Source organism: Octopus sinensis, linkage group LG14, assembly GCF_006345805.1.
Source record: "Octopus sinensis linkage group LG14, ASM634580v1, whole genome shotgun sequence".
Classification (NCBI taxonomy): domain Eukaryota; kingdom Metazoa; phylum Mollusca; class Cephalopoda; order Octopoda; family Octopodidae; genus Octopus; species Octopus sinensis.
This window is the reverse complement of record NC_043010.1, coordinates 43,654,198-43,670,466: the sequence shown is the minus strand read 5'-3', so window position 1 is coordinate 43,670,466 and position 16,269 is coordinate 43,654,198. Positions and strand designations below refer to the sequence as shown.

Genomic DNA, 16,269 nt, shown 5'->3' with positions numbered 1-16,269 from the left:
ATATATATATATATACAAAAATGATCCAGGATCTAAGTGTAGGAAGTTTATAAGCTTCAAATAGTAAGCAACTGGTATTGAGAACAAAAAGTGGGCAGTTTATGAAAAGATATAGAAACAATTTTTCCCAACACTTTTTCCCATATCAAAGTTTCAAAGAAATTTGATAAGCAAATAGTTTCTATATTACTCACTGTTAGCAACTAAGGCTGATAAAAATGTGAATAAAAGTCCAAATTGAGGGAGTGGAATAAATAAAATATATGTTATATATGCTTCATAACTAGCTGAAGCTCATTATGCAAGTGTTGCACAATGAACTCTATCCAACATAGCTAATCGTTAGGCTGAGATTACCTTAATGAAGTTTACATTGCCGCACAGAATTTCTAAGCCAGCCACAACTCAATGGTGAGTCCAACTGAAAAGGAATGACAACATGCCTACCTACTACAGTACAAAAAAATTAAAGCAACAAAATAATCAAGGAAGTAAGTTTAGATAAACAATGAGCAATATAGCAAAGAGTGAGACCCAAAATATGCAAGAGTGGGTGTGGTTTAGAGTTGAGGAGTAGGAAGGAAAGGAGAAAGTGAAAGTAAGAAAGAAGAAAGAATAGGATTGTTATCGTTATGGGAAATGTATTGTGGTCATAAAAGCCTAGCCACAAGGCCATATATCTATGTGTATGTATGTGTCTTTGTGTCTGTGTTTGTCCCCCACCCTGCTTGACAACTGGTGTTGGGGTGCTTATATCTCCATAACTTAGTGGTTTGGTAAAAAGCAAAATAAATACTGGGATCAATCATTTGACTATAATTCTTCAAGGTGGCACCCTAGCATGGTTGCAGTCTTATGACTGAAATGAAAAAAAAAAAATACATATTCCAGGAGTGACAAGAACAAAGAAAAAATGTCTGGCCACTTTGAATAAAGAAATTAATGATAAGTCTGAGAGTGAATAAACATTTGAGCAAAATATATTTTGTTGAACTGAAAAATTAACTTGTGTTTATTGACATAAAACAAAAAATTTAGCAGTCAAAATCCGACCTTGATAAATAAATCAATGTTTGACTGCAGATGCATAATGGTCAACAAACCATCAGGAGGAAAGACTACATGAATTCAGTCAGTATATAAGAAACAACACAAACATCAAATATATTCAATTCAATTCTTGAAAATGAGATTGTGAAGGTGTACAAAATTTGGGTATAGATTTAGGAACTCTACTGTTCCAAACCAACAGTAAATAGCTAGTGAGAAAATTTGAAAATATAAAATGATAAAAACTGAACATAGTAGTGTATATAATGAAACACACAGACACACAGACACACACACACACACACACACACACACGCACAGAGCATAGCTGTTCATGTATGGAGCCTATCTATGGATAGCTATGCTACATGGTTGTGAAACATGGGTTGTGACAACAGAGGAATACAAAGGTTTGAAAGAAATGAAGCCAACATGCTCCACTGGATGTGTAATGTTAGTGCACAGGTACTACAAAGTGTAAATGTTTTAAGAGAAAAACTGGGTGTAAGAGGAATTAAATATAGTGTCAAAAGAGAAGCCGGTACTGGTATGGTCATGTGATGCATATGGGTAAGGGTAACTGCATAAATAAGTGCTGAGATCTCAGTGTGTCATCTGGAAGATAGAGACTTTGGAAGATGTGGGATGAAGTGGTGAGAAATGATTCTCAGATGTTGAACTTCACAGAGGACATGACAAAGGACCAAGACAACTGATGATTTGTGTGCTTGAGAAGACCCACCCAGCTAAGTAAAATCGAAGCCATATAGGCATGCCCTATATGTCCATGCCTCCCCACCTCCTACACACAGTCTGTCCCCTAACAAACCTCCTCCACAACCCAGCTTCCCAACACCCTTTCTTTCTCATGCTTTCCATCCTTTGTATTCCCCTCTGATCTCCTTCACATACCTACTAGCACACACTATGTCCCTGTTGATCATTTTTCCCTCAACCAATTCTCCCAATGTCCCTCCCTCTATCTTTGATCATTCATTATACCCCCACCATCCACCTACTATTCTTCTTTTGCAATCTTACATCCTCGATAATCCCTGGTTCACTCACTCTCTTTCCTGTTACATCTTCACTGTCTTCTCTCTCTTCTCTCTCCACCTATGGTAGCCAGGTTTCCTCTCAAATGCCAGACTCCTTTTTTTTTTCTGTCCCTCAATACTACTCCCCACCTCAACTGAGAAGTCTTGTAAGTTAATTGGTGACCTCACTGCTGTTGGTGCCATGTAAAAAGCACCCTGTACACTCTGTAAAATGGTTAGCATAGGAAGCCATCCAGCCATAAAAATTATATCAATGCAAACAGCAGGAATTGGTGCAGTTTGCTGACTTCCATAAGTTTTGTCAAACATGCTAGAAATAGCAGTAAAATTTATTAATATTGTAGAGCATGGATAGTGTATAAATGTGTGTGGAAAGACCTCTCTCTGAAGGAATGCCCATTTCCCAATCTTATCAGGCCTCTTCTTTCAGTGAAGTACTGCTGATGAAAAGCTTAGCGGTATTTCACCTGCGGTGAGCTGGCAGAAACGTTAGCACGCCGGGCGAAATGCTTAGCGGTATTTCGTCTGCGTTACGTTGTGAGTTCGAATTCCGCCGAGGTCGACTTTGCCTTTCATCCTTTCGGGGTCGATAAATTAAGTACCAATTACGCACTGGGGTCGATGTAATCGACTTAATACCTATGTCTGTCCTTGTTTGTCCCCTCTGTGTTTAGCCCCTTGTGGGTAATAAAGAAATAGGTATTTCACCTGCCTCTACGTTCTGAGTTCAAATTCCACTGAGGTCGACTTTATCTTTCATCCTTTAGGGGTCGATAAAATAAGTACCAGTTGAACACTGGGTTGATGCATTCGACTCATCCCCTCCCCATAGTCGCTGCCCTCGTGGCAAAATTTGAAATCATTATATTAATGTACAATAATGTTCATGATGTGTTAAATATCATCATTGTGACAGAAGATTGCGTCTCTGGGCGATTTTTGACACCTACACGTATACATTATTGTACGTGAATATACTAGTTCACTTATCCCTTATCTCGCAAGTAGGAAAAATTTTGTTTCGCCTAGGAGCTTCAATAAGACAAAAATGTGTCTGGAATTGTCACCCGTATTTATCAAGATCATTGTTATTAACTTTCGTCAAGTACATGAAAGCTGAAGAAGGAAGAGTCTAAAACGGCAAGAAAGTCGTACAATTTCATTTTGCTGCCCTACAACAAAAACAATTAGACATATACACAAGGAATATTTACTACACTTAGCAAGCGCTCCCTTGCGAAGTATTGACATAATTAATAACCGTAACAGTATAACTGAAAGCAGACGAATTTGGCTGAGTTCTTCAATACTGGAGATAGATAATTTAGAGTATATTACACTTCCGGTAATTCTCCTGTTCAACGTGTGGCTATGTTTGTTTACGGTTCTAAATCTTCCGTTTTTTCCAAGTTGTTTTGCAAGTCTAATACTATCGAAAAGAAGAATCTATCAAGTCAGTGTATTTTTTATTTTTAAAGTATTCTGCTCTCTAGCCAATAAATTTAGTAATTAAAGAAAAAAAAAATTTAAACCGCAAAGAAATGATTATTTTTGCATATGTTTACCGTTGTGTTTCGCATCGGGCATCCACTACCTCTTGTAAGCGTATTTCTGTTCTATACATGGGAATTCATACGATTATGCTATTAAAAATTTTTTTACCCTCCTTCCCACAAATCTTAAAAGTTCCCCTCTTTTCGATTAAAAAAAAATCAAAGTTTCAAATACGGACAGACCGAATCTTTTGCTTAAATCCCAACAATGGACCACCCTTGGGTACATCATTATTCCATTAAATGTGTTTATAGGGAGAAAAATATTGAAAAACATCAATAATTGTTAGAGTGATAAAGAAACGAGGAAGGTATCAAGTGGTCGTGAGATGTGCTAGACACACAAAAAATATTTATTCTGGTATAGTCGTATGAATTCCAGTGTGTAAGACAAATTCGCAAAGATTTTCTGAAAATTCCTCCAAAATATAACAGTTATGAGGGGTTATATGGAATGTTTAAACCAAAATAACCCCCCACCAAAGTTGGTGAAGTTTTACTATTACGTCCATCTTGTGAGATGATTGTAATCTCTGATTGGTGGACTTTTGGAATAGCCATCACTACCTCATGGAGAAAGAAAAAAAGGCAAGGTGTTTCCTTCCTTCCATGAAAGAATTTTTTGTCCTAAAATTCAGTATTTTACGTTTTAGCATGCTGCTCTTCTCAATTCTATTATTTTCCCAGTAAGTTTTACTTTTACATCTGCCTTGCAAGCGAAGTGGGTATAATAGAAAGGAAAATATCATGAAGTCTTTCAGAATTGTAATTGCAGTTGTATGAAACATGAAAACTGGTAACAAAAAATTTTCCAAGCTCAACATAAACTGTATCGATTTCACTAGTCCACAATGTCTTGCAAATGTCAGTTTTATTTCTTCTGACTAAACCATCAAGTAACTAGTATTCGGCATTTTCTTGGCCTCTGTGGTCTTATCACTTGGCAAATTTGAATTTGTCAACTTCTTCAACATTGAGTGAGCTGTTCTTGTTAATCCTGCCAGAAAAGACCCAATCTGATTTTGGTGTTTCATGAATAAAAGGTTGTTGACAAATTGGTCAACTCATGTTGACAAAGACATTAAGTTCCCTTATCTGTTTACACTTCATATATTGTTTGTCTGAATTGTGTTGTTTACATGCCACTTATTCTTGTCCATCTGTCTAAATAGGGTTACTTGCTCAGTTCAAGATTTAGAGTAATTTGGGTCATGGTCTTTTATCTAGCCAGTCATTTACTATTTGTAGATTTAGTTCACTAGACTTCCTTCCCTACTAATTTGAATATTGTGACACTGTAAGAAATCATTGTTATCAGTATTATTATTATTATTATTATTATTATTATTATTTGCAGATGAGTCTAGCTGCAGCAGCTGGGAGAGTAAGATAAAGTTATGCCAACATCCTGTGCAGCATATAAATGTACACATCGTAGTGACCGAAAAGCACGTGAGCAAGGCATCACATTTCACTGGTCAGTATGCTTTGGAATATTCATTTTGTTTTCATACAGTTTATGCTAATTTTAAATTATTCCATTGTAGCATTGGTTGCTTGATTTCCCAATTTTTAATTTCTACAGGAATTGTTTCAGCAAGTATTTTTATACTTGGGTAGTTTTTATTAACACTTACCACTCAATGTCTAAATGTATGAGATGAATTGTTAGGATTAAATTTTTAGACTATATGAAAAATTATTTTTAATAGTTACCCCCACACTGCCAAAAACAAGATACCTGATAATACTATATGAAAAATTATTTTTAATAGTTACCCCCACACTGCCAAAAACAAGATACCTGATAATACTATATGAAAAATTATTTTTAATAGTTACCCCCACACTGCCAAAAACAAGATACCTGATAATACTATATGAAAAATTATTTTTAATAGTTACCCCCACACTGCCAAAAACAAGATACCTGATAATGATCTCCACTCATGATCAAGTTTCTTACATCTGGATTAGGAAATAATATCAAATTGAATTTGAACTAGTAATTTTTATTTCTAAACTGACGTAGATAATCTTTATTTTATAACTAGTGTACAAACATCTGTGAACTACTGGTTAAGAACGTTTTTACTATCAATTATGAAATAGAGGATTCTAGTTGAGATCAATTTGTATAAAGGCACAGGAGTGGCTGTGTGGTAAGTAGCTTGCCTACCAACCACATGGTTCCGGGTTCAGTCCCACTGCGTGGCACTTTGGGCAAGTGTCTTCTACTATAGCTTCGGGCAGACCAAAGCTTTGTAAGTGGATTTGGTAGATGGAAACTGAAAGAAGCCCGTCGTATATATGTATATATATATGTATGTGTGTGTATATGTTTATGTGTCTGTGTTTGTCCCCCCCCAACATCACTTGACAACCGATGCTGGTGTGTTTACATCCCTGTAACTTAGCAGTTCGGCAAAAGAGACCGATAGAATAAGTACTAGGCTTACAAAGAATAAGTCATGGGGTCGATTTGCTCGACTAAAGGCGGTGCTCCAGCATGGCCGCAGTCAAATGGCTGAAACAAGTAAAAGAGTATCCAGTAATAAGGCATCCAATGATGATTGATGATCTGACTGATTGTAGTATAGATTTAATTATTGAAAATGTTCTGATCTCTAAACATGTGATTAATAATATCTTTCAGCTATTTTTAGTTGCTTGAAGGTTTATATTTAATCCTTTTGTCTCTCTCGCTACTTACTTGCTTTTTATTTTAACTTGACTGTCTAGTTTCACGTGTTTACTTAGTGGTTTGTTCCTATTCCCTCCTAGTACAAGTTATCTCCCTTAATGTATTTCTTATCTTTGATTCATATAAGAGGCTCTTGTTCATTTGCCTTCCTTTTCTTCAGTTTTTCTAACATTTGACAACTACTTTCTCTATTTGTAGTTTTCCTAAGGATTTGAAACGAAGAAAAGAGTGGGCATATGCCCTCAAGTACCAAGTGAATGGTAAAATTTGGGTACCAGAGCATAAAACATATCTGTGTAGTGAGCATTTTACAGAAGAATGTTTTGACCGTACTGGACAAACAACACGTCTTAGAGATGGTGCTGTTCCATCGATCTTTGATTTTCCACCACATATGAAAGTAAGGGAGTGTTTGTATATTTTTATTATTTGTACAAGAATATAGTCAACTACAGTGATTATATCATGCTTTTTTCCCTTTTACTCCTGGGTCTAGAAGTATCTGTTTTGATGGCCTTAATAGGTTTTGCAATACTAGTGAGATTGATGCCAATAATATGCTGTTTAAAGTGTTGCAAGTTGACACCTGAAGGAAAGACATAAGCAGGGTGGATATTTCAGAAGAATGGTATTCTGAGGAAGAAGGCTAAGCATAGTGGTTTGTGCAGGGCTTAGGATGGGAGCTGGACACAAGTTTGATGAAGTGGAAAGATGATTTGGTTGGGAGTATCTGATGGAGGTACAAAGCTAGTCAAGTTTGAAGAACAGAGGCCATTATGGTAGTGATAGAAAAGGCGGAGAGGAGACAGTTCACCTGTAGGTCAAAGGTTGACTCATGTCTGTGAGTCATTTCATGTCAATCAGATGAGTAACAAGATAGATTATTTATTCATTTTGGTTACCTTACTTATAAATAATTACTATGATACATATTTCATAGAGAGAACAATTAGCTGAATCAGTGAGGTATTGGATAGTTCAGCCAACATGCTGGAAGGTTTGCATTGTGTCCATGACCAAAATACTTAACTTTCAATTGCTGAGTTCACCTGAACATGCAGTGGAAAATTATGGCTGTGGGATCGATGGATTGAACTCTAAAGAAAGGAATGCCATTGATAGAATCGAAGTTATTATTTCCAGATTGAGTTTGCTGGCAAGTGATGGGCACCAAAATGGTTCTGGAAGGGAAGATCCCTGACATTGAGAAATAAGGTCAGCTATGAGCATATATTGAAAAAAAAGGCCAGAGAAAGTTTGAGAGAGAAGGGGAACAGATGGATTGTAGAACGTATCTTGATGTGTTGGAAAGAGGAGGTAAAGAGCAGTGTGTTGCCAATGATGGCAGTGGTTCTGTCAATGAAAAATAAAGTCTGGATTTTTGGGAGCTGAACAAGTATATATTATATCATACAGGCTGGGATGGAATTAACATGCAGCTGGAGTCTCTGCATATTCCAGCTTCTGGCTGGTGCGTTGGGGTAGTGAGGATCTTTGAGTTGCATTGCAAATTCAAGTTAGCAATTGAAGAGTTCATTTGAAGTTGTTCCCAGAGTGTAAGGTAAGAGAATTTTTGTCCTTTATACTACAGGAACTCATGGTTTTCTAACTAATTATTCTCTCTTTTTTCAGGCACAATGTGTTTTAACATACTGTTATAAAATGCACATAGATTCATATGCAGAAAACACCACAGTTATCTCATTCTACTATTCTCCATATTAAGCAGTACAACTATTCCAATACAATATAGATCACATTGAAATCTGGCCTTGAACAAACATACTCTATGTAACACCTACCAATAACACCATAGAACATCAAAAATTATTAAAGTCACTTTTAATAGCATAAATATACAAGAGTAGAAAAATCTTGGGAATTATATACACCAGTGTTGTTTTTTGTCCTGGTCAGTCAAAGGCATCTTGTTGCTTTTGTAGAATAGGTCTAAGACTGCATTATTTAGTGCATTCTTTCTTTTTAAGAAGATGGTAGGGTGTGATGTAAGGGAAATTCTTGCAAGTTGAGGGACCATGTAGAAGTTTTTTCATTGGTTTTATACATTACTTGAGTGTTAGTGGTAAAGATCTTTGGTTGCATGAAAATATTTAGGCTATTTGTGTTTGGGTTTAAGTTGTATTACTGTTTTACTCTGGGCATCAAGTTTGTTCTACCCAACACAGTACTTATCTTTTACTGCCCGCAAGGAGCTACACACAGAGGGAACAACCAAGGACAGACAAACGGATCAAGTCAATTATATCGACTCCATTGCGTAATTGGTACTTATTTAATTGACCCCGAAAGGATGAAAGGCAAAGTTGATCTCGGTGGCATTTGAACTCAGAATGTAGTGGCAGACGAAATACTGCTAAGCATTTCGCCCGGCGTGCTAATGTTTCTGCCAGCTCACCACCTACCCAACACAGTTCTAATAAACATATAGCACTGTTATGAACAACAGAGCATTGTTCTATTACCACCACCACCATTACGACATGTCTTAAAGTATTTTTATTTCTATTAGTTTTCAATAAAATAAGCAGAACCTAGATTGAAATACAACCTTAAATGAATTATTGCTGCCATCTTCTCTCCGCTCGTTTGGATATAAATTCTAAGTGATGCATTATCCAGTGTAACACCCCAGCTGATTCTTGGATACCTTTAGTGAAACTCACTGTTGCAAGCATTTGAGCTAAGTCCTTAGCTTGAAGATAAATAATATGATATCTACTGCAACAACAGATGAACTATGGTTTCTTCTTTTTCTTTTACCAATGCCAGAGGTCCTACATAAATCAAGGATATTCACTTTTCTCTTCTGACTAAACCATGAAAAAAAAACAACCCCAAAAAAGAAAAAACAACAAACAAACAAACAAACAAACAAAAAAACTTTAGCTGCTTAACAAGGAACATGATGTAAAGCTGGATTATAGTTAAGACAATTGTTTGAAACATATCATGTTGAGCCTTCATAAAAGAAGCCAGCTAAACCATTCTAATTTTGCAGATCAATGACTACTTAATCTCATAACATATGGTCAACACTTTATTTAGATTACACAGCAACTTCCTCATAAGTCAATCTAAAACATTGCTAATTATTCTTATGTTGTCATTTATTTTTTGCAGAAAAAGGTGAGTGTTAGTGGTCAACGCCGGCGGGAAAAACAGCAGTTGAAGAATGCAACAAAATCAACGACTTCTGTTTCGAAAGGCAAAACTTTGGTATGTTAACTTTGAACTTTCAACCAGAACAATGGAGTTATATCAATAGATTTGTGTAGTTGACACTTGATAAAAGATAATATTTTAGAGCAGGAAATGTCTGAGTTCAAAAGGTATGAAAGTAGGTGAAATGCACTGTGTCACTTGTATTGCACTTAATCCTCAACAACTCAGTCTGTCTAACTAAATAGCTATCATTAGACGGTATATTTTATCAGTGTTATGAGTTGAAGCACTTGTGCTTGAGAAGACACATCAATCTAAGTGAAATCATGATTATCTTTGCATACAGGCATGTCCCTATGCCCCTCTTCAGCTGAGCAATCCTAATCTTGCAGGCTCATGGGTGCTGGTGCCATGTAAAAAACACCTGTGCTGGTCCCACATAAAAGCACTCGTACCAGTGCTGCATAAAGCACCCAGTACACTCTGTAAAGTGGTTGGCATTAGAAAGAGCATCCAGCCACAGAAACCATGCCTAAACAGACATGGAACCTGGGCAGCTCTTCAGCTATAAAGATGTTTGATGATATTAACCCTATGCTTGCTACTGGCAGAAGAATTAGGTATCTCGTCTATATCATTACTTGTTATCCCACTAGTATTGTTAGTTTGACTATACACTAGATTTTGTGTATTACTACATTCAATATTTCTTAGAGTTACATTAAATGTCTGGTCTGGGTTCAGTTATTTCCCTTACACCCTCTACTGTAGGTTCATTGTTTTCACTCACGTAGTTAGTCATTGGTTGTTTATAATCCCCTTAGATTCAATATATGTGCATAGTTGCTATTACCACCTCTCATATAATTACTATTAATATTAATTTCATCATTAAGGCGGTGAGCTGGCAGAATCATTAACACACCAGGCAAAATGCTTAGCAGCAGTTTGTCCGTCATTATATTCTGAGTTCAAATTCTGTCAAGGTTGAATTTGTCTTTCATCCTTTCGGGGTCAATAAAATAAGTAGCAGTTGAGCACTGGAGTTGATGTAATTGACTTATCTACTCCCCTGGACTTGCTGGCCTTGTGCCAAAATCCGAAATCAATATTAATTTCATTATCCATTTTTACTCGGTTTTTATTATTGAATTCTTTGCCCCTGCCCTATTATTGTTTACTGCAATATTTTGGGTTAGGTTACTACTTGTGGCAAAGGCGAGTCATGCATCGTTTAAAAATCTGGCCATAATTATTAGTTGGTTGAAAGTGTTTATCTGATGCAGGGAAAAATCTTGCAGAATATATATACCCTGGATGAACTTACAGGATGCAATTAAAAGATACATCTTAGGACATCTCAGTATAAAATCCAAGGACACAAGTTATTCTTTTCATAATGTGCTGACTAAAATTCTCAGCTGTTCACTCTTTTTCATGTTTTTCAATTTTTTCATTTTCTGCTTTTTCATTTTTTCACCATCTCTTGTCTTGTTCCTAAGTACTTTTAACTGCTCTTAACTTAACATCCCCTGATTTATTCAGTTACAATATTTCATCCTCTGCCTTTACCTGTCTAACCTCTCCTACTAACACCATTACCTTGTTGTCTTTCTATATTGTTTTCAGACAACCATTGGATCTAGTCAGAAAGTACTTGATGTACCAGACAGTACACTTACTGCTAACCTGTCTGAAGCAGCTGCAAACAATAAGCTTACGTTGGCTTCAAAGGATAATACAACTGTAAATAATGTTGCTTGTAAAGATCTAAATGCCAAAAAGTCAGCTATGGGATGTGAAAGCAACAGTATATCAACAAGACAAAGTTCATCACTAGCTGTAGCAGTGTCCCCAAATTTGTCTATGTCTTCAGATTTGTTACAAGGAGAGAAGTCTTGTAAGATGCGGAAGCAGATTTGTGCAACATCTCAGATTTCACCAACGACTAGAGAAGATTCTTCCAGTCAACATGAAAAAGTGTCTGGTAAACTTCAGAATAGGTTTGTTGAATTATGTTTTTTCATTTATTGTGATGGAAATCATTTTTGCTTAATGTGATCTTGTGTAAAATGTGTGAGGGATTGTTGTCTACAGAACAAATCTTATTTTTGATAGGAGCTCTGTTTTCGAGAAGGGTACATTATTTAATCCTTTAAACTGTCCATATTTGGCTAAAAGTACTGCTTAAAAGCACTCATACCAGCGCCACATAAAGTGCTCATGCCAGTGCCACATTAAAAGCACTCACTACACACTGTAAAGTGGTTGGCATTAGGAAGGGCATCCAGCCATAGAAACCAAGCTAAATCAGGCTGGAACCTTGTGCAACTCTCTGTCTTAATGGCTCTGGTCAAATCGTCTAATCCATGCCAACATGCAAAACAGACATTAAAGGATGATGAAGATGATGATTCTAGCTGTTTTATGTTTAAAACAATCAGATCTGGCCTCTCACACTTATCCTACAATGTCATTCTAAAAATAAACAACTATATCTTCAACATCTCAAAGCTGTGAGATAATGCATGATTAATTCAAAACAATATGAAGAAATGATCATTATATTTAATAGAGTAATCTGAATGCTAAAGGGTGAAAGGAAGAAATTGTTTTCAAAGAGGTTATATCATTCTTTAAAGGAGAGGAGGACCTCATCTAGAGAGAAGTTATCTCTGAGAGATCGACCCCAGTTTGCAACTGGTACTTAATTTATTGACTCTGAAAGGATGAAAGGCAAAGTCGACCTCGGCGGAATTTGAGCTCAGAACGTAAGGACAGAAGAAATACTGCTAAGCATTTCGCCTGGTGTGCTAACGTTTTTGCCAGGTTGCTGCCTTAGAGATAAAAATGATATTGAGAATGTTTGGTGGGGGTGGGTGGGTGCTGGTTTGGAATGTGAGTAGGGGATGAAAGAAGTTGGAGTAAGGAGTTAAGACTAGCAAAGGATTTGGCTTCTGTACCAGTAGCATCAGTGTGCTGGTACATTCTCATCCTTCTCCTACTCCCCCTACTTACTATACCGACATTACTATTCTGCTGTTCTTTACCTTCCTACATCATTGGACCCTTCTTATCCACCATTCATTACATCCATCCTTCAACACTTATTCTCCATTCCCCATCTCTTACTCTCTAATACTCTCTTGCAAGCTCTACTCACCTACAGTCCTGGTTTCCTTCTTTCCATACCTTGAGGGCCCACCCAGTCACCTTATTACCACTATTTCTATCTCTTCTCAGCTTATGATGGACCGGTGTCCTACTTAGAGGAAGAGTTTTTTTTCCTTATTTGTTTAATTCTAAAGAAATAAGAGATGTACCAAGTAGCTGTGTGTATGTGGGTGTGTGTGTGTGTGTGTGTGTGGTGTGTGTGTGTGTGTATGGGTGTGTGCATGTGTGCGTGTGCACCCTAGCAATTGAAATCATATTTAATTCAGCACACACTGCTTTTTCACACTTATATTCTTGTACACCCATAAATATATTATTAAAGAAAAAACACCCAATATTTGCAGTGATGATAGAAATGAACAGCCACAACGACTGAAGAAGGTGTACATTGTTGCAAGTCATCCACGCAGTATGTTGCACAACCTTGCATTGCTTTGGAAAGATGGCAAATTCTGTGATGCTGGCATTGGTAATGAGAATGCTACAATAATGGTAAGTTGGCAATATGAAGATTGGAGTGGTGAGTATAATGACATTTTTGCATTCATGATGGTCTCTGATATGTTTATGTGGTTTTGCAGAGTGCAGTTCACATATCTTTATATATAAAACTGAAGTTGTGTGAGAGTCTGTCTCCTCCGATTTAGATTCCTAACTACTCTCACATTTTGCGGTGCAGTTTAACCAAAAGGGGGTATCTTATAGTCGTGATTCATATTGAGCCCTTCTGAGTATTAGTGTGCGTCTACGATGAGTCTACGATTTAAAAAAAAATTTACCATCGTTTTTTCGTTTTTCAATGCATTTTTTGCTCGGTTTATATAAGGGAAGTAACTCTCTAAAAATGTTTATATAGTTATTTCCCTTACAAACCCGATCAACGCCAGGCGATACTGCTAGTGCTTTATAAAAATGCAATTGCTCCATTAAGACCAAGGAGATCTTTGATTAAAATCATTTCAGCCATGACCATCCAAGTCAATGAATCTGGAACTACATATTATATGTTTGTATACAGGTTTATTATACTGGCATCTTTGAATCTTGTTGCACAAAGTTGAGTCAACAAGGGAGTATCAACTTGCTTACATGTTAGAAATAGCAAAACCTTCATCAAATAGCACCAGAGTATTATCTACAGATGTTGGAATCCTTGAAATTTTATTATGTAGTTTCCAGTTCTCAACAGGCTTCTTTTATGTTTTTTTTTTTATCCTGATTAAATAGCAAATTATTATTTGGGGCATGTTTCTAACTCTGTCATGCATGCAATATGCACATCCCCCTTTTCTCTCTCTCTATTTCATATACATTTTAGAGCCAGCATAGCCTTGGCCATGATGGCCAAAACAAACTAAAGAACATGTGTATATGCATATTTACTTTTCTTCATTTTTTGTTTTCCTAGGTTCACAAGGTGGTCTTGTTGGCAATGTGTCCCAAACTGCTTTCCATGCCAAGTGCTGATATATCTTCAAGTCAATTCCTGCGGGTCAATTTCCCTAAAAGGATCAGCCAGCTTGCTCTGGATGCTTTTGCTGATTACATGTATAATGGTATTCTAGATGTTGACCCACAGATCTTGACTCAGTTGCGAACAGTTGCTGTCTGTTTGGAGATGGAAGAACTAAAGTTACTCTGTGACACTCATTTGTCCAAACTTAAGTCACCAAGGGTACAAACCACTTGTGAGTCAAACGTTGCTGTTGATACTGTCAATGAGACACTCTCTTGGACTTGCTGCAGTGATACTAAATCTTCATCACCAAGTGTTCAGTCAACACTTGGTGTAAAACTTTCAACTACTGAACCTCTCTCAACTTCCTCTTCCTGGATGCTGTCTCCTGAGAATCCTGTTCCTGTCTCTGACCAATTTGAAGAGAATCATTCACCATCTAGCTACCTACCGTCTCTTACTACTGTCACTCAGCCTGGTGTTACAATGATGGATGTGAGTGCAGAGAATTCTGATACTAATCCAATTGTTATCTCTAACCCAGATACTCAAACTGATGACATGAACTGTGCTACCTCTGATCCAGATGTTTCTAATATTAATAATACAAGTGTTCCGGTCAGGGATTCAAATGCTGTAACAGGTGTTATTGATTCAACTGCTGCTGTAAATAATCTTGGTGTTGTTATCTCTGGTCTGGATGTGCCAGTCAGTGAAGCATCAAGTGTCACTATTACGAACTCTGGTGTCACTGTGACTGATCTAGGTGTTGTTATTAATAACCTCAACCTCCCAATCACTGATCTCTGTGTCCCAGTTACAAACTTAGGTATTGCTGTCACTCATGCAGATGTTACTGATCTTGGCACCTCAATTACTCATCCAGGTGTTATTGATCCGTGTGACTCAATCAAAAACCTAAATTTCTCAGTTGCTGATTCATGTATTAATGTCACTGCTCCACATGTTACTGTTACTACTTCTAATGACAATGATGTGAATCAAGATTCCATTGTGACCAATCTCACTGTCCCAGTTGTTGATGTCGTCAATCCTGTTGATAATCCAACTGATCCAAGTGAAAATGTTACTGGATCAGAATCAAGTATTACTCATCAAGAAGTTGGTGTCTCTGATCCTGATACAAATATCATCAATCCTAGTCCCAGCATCACTGATTCAGATACCAACATCACCAACCTACAGGTAAATGTATGTGATCCAGCTACTGTTACCAATATGATTACAAACGATATTGATCTAGAAACTAATGTTGTTGATCCAGGTGCTGTTATTCACTAACTCCAGCCAGTTGCTTGTAAGCAACTACCTGTTGAGGTAACCTATGAAATACTTGACAGCAGCTTACACACCCTTTCAACTGGACATACTTCAATCTAGTCTGGACCACACCATACACAGTGGCTGGTTGTGTGACATGCAATGTGACAGTCAGGGTATGTTAATAATGTGCAGTATGGCAGTTAGAATGTGATACTAAGTAATATCGGTTACCTCTGCTCAAATAAATCTATGGTATGGAGAAGTGGCTGATCAGCTGTTAGGAGTAGCTGACAGGACTTGTATCATTGATGTATTGAACATCAGTTTGTATACAATGCAGTGTTTGGTTATGTGGCTGTGAAGAATGGTGTTTAGAACATGTCTCCTTTTTATAAAAAAAAAAATTATGATTTAGTTGGAAGAGGAAGGATTGTACCAATGACCTTCAGGGCCTTTGAGACTGATAGGAATAAGTTATTCTCAGACTAGGTATTTGGCTTGAAAAAATTGCATGTGAGTGGACTCTACTAAAAGCATCTCTGGGCTTTGTGGTGCAGTTAAACTGAGTGACAGATTAAGTCTACAATTGCAAAACAAGAATGATCCTTTTGATGGGTTTTTGCAGTTTCCATATACTAAATTTCACTTGCAATATTTTGGTTAGTATGAAGTTATGATGGAAGACACTCAAGGCATCATGTGGTGAGATGGAACTCCAAACCACAAAGTTGTGAAGCAAGTTTATTTACAATTATTATTACTGGATTTGGCATTGAATTATTAACAATACTGTGGTATTTACGATAG

The 16,269-nt window shown here is 36.9% G+C and overlaps 1 protein-coding gene across 2 annotated transcripts; it reads left to right on the top strand.

The window, feature by feature from the left end:
• The first annotated feature begins 3,445 nt into the window (after positions 1-3,445).
• LOC115219085 lies at positions 3,446-15,520 on the top strand. Of its 2 annotated transcripts, none has more exons than XM_029789152.2 (7): positions 3,446-3,561; positions 5,019-5,138; positions 6,564-6,765; positions 9,507-9,602; positions 11,178-11,551; positions 13,067-13,214; positions 14,131-15,520. In XM_029789152.2, exons 2-7 carry the CDS (start codon positions 5,059-5,061, stop codon positions 15,478-15,480), a joined length of 2,250 nt encoding a protein of 749 aa, XP_029645012.1. In that variant the 5' UTR covers positions 3,446-3,561; positions 5,019-5,058; the 3' UTR covers positions 15,481-15,520. The 2 variants fall into 2 exon arrangements, with proteins under 2 accessions (XP_029645012.1, XP_029645011.1); XM_029789151.2 differs by having other exon boundaries at positions 13,031-13,214.
• Positions 15,521-16,269: the final 749 nt, after the last annotated feature.

Coding starts and splice junctions, on each gene's coding strand:
- LOC115219085 (XM_029789151.2), top strand. CDS start 5,059: ATGCCAACATCCTGTGCAGCATATAAATGTACACATCGTAGTGACCGA. Junction 5,139..6,563: donor CAAGGCATCACATTTCACTG/GTCAGTATGCTT, acceptor CTCTATTTGTAG/TTTTCCTAAGGATTTGAAAC. Junction 13,215..14,130: donor ATGAGAATGCTACAATAATG/GTAAGTTGGCAA, acceptor TTGTTTTCCTAG/GTTCACAAGGTGGTCTTGTT.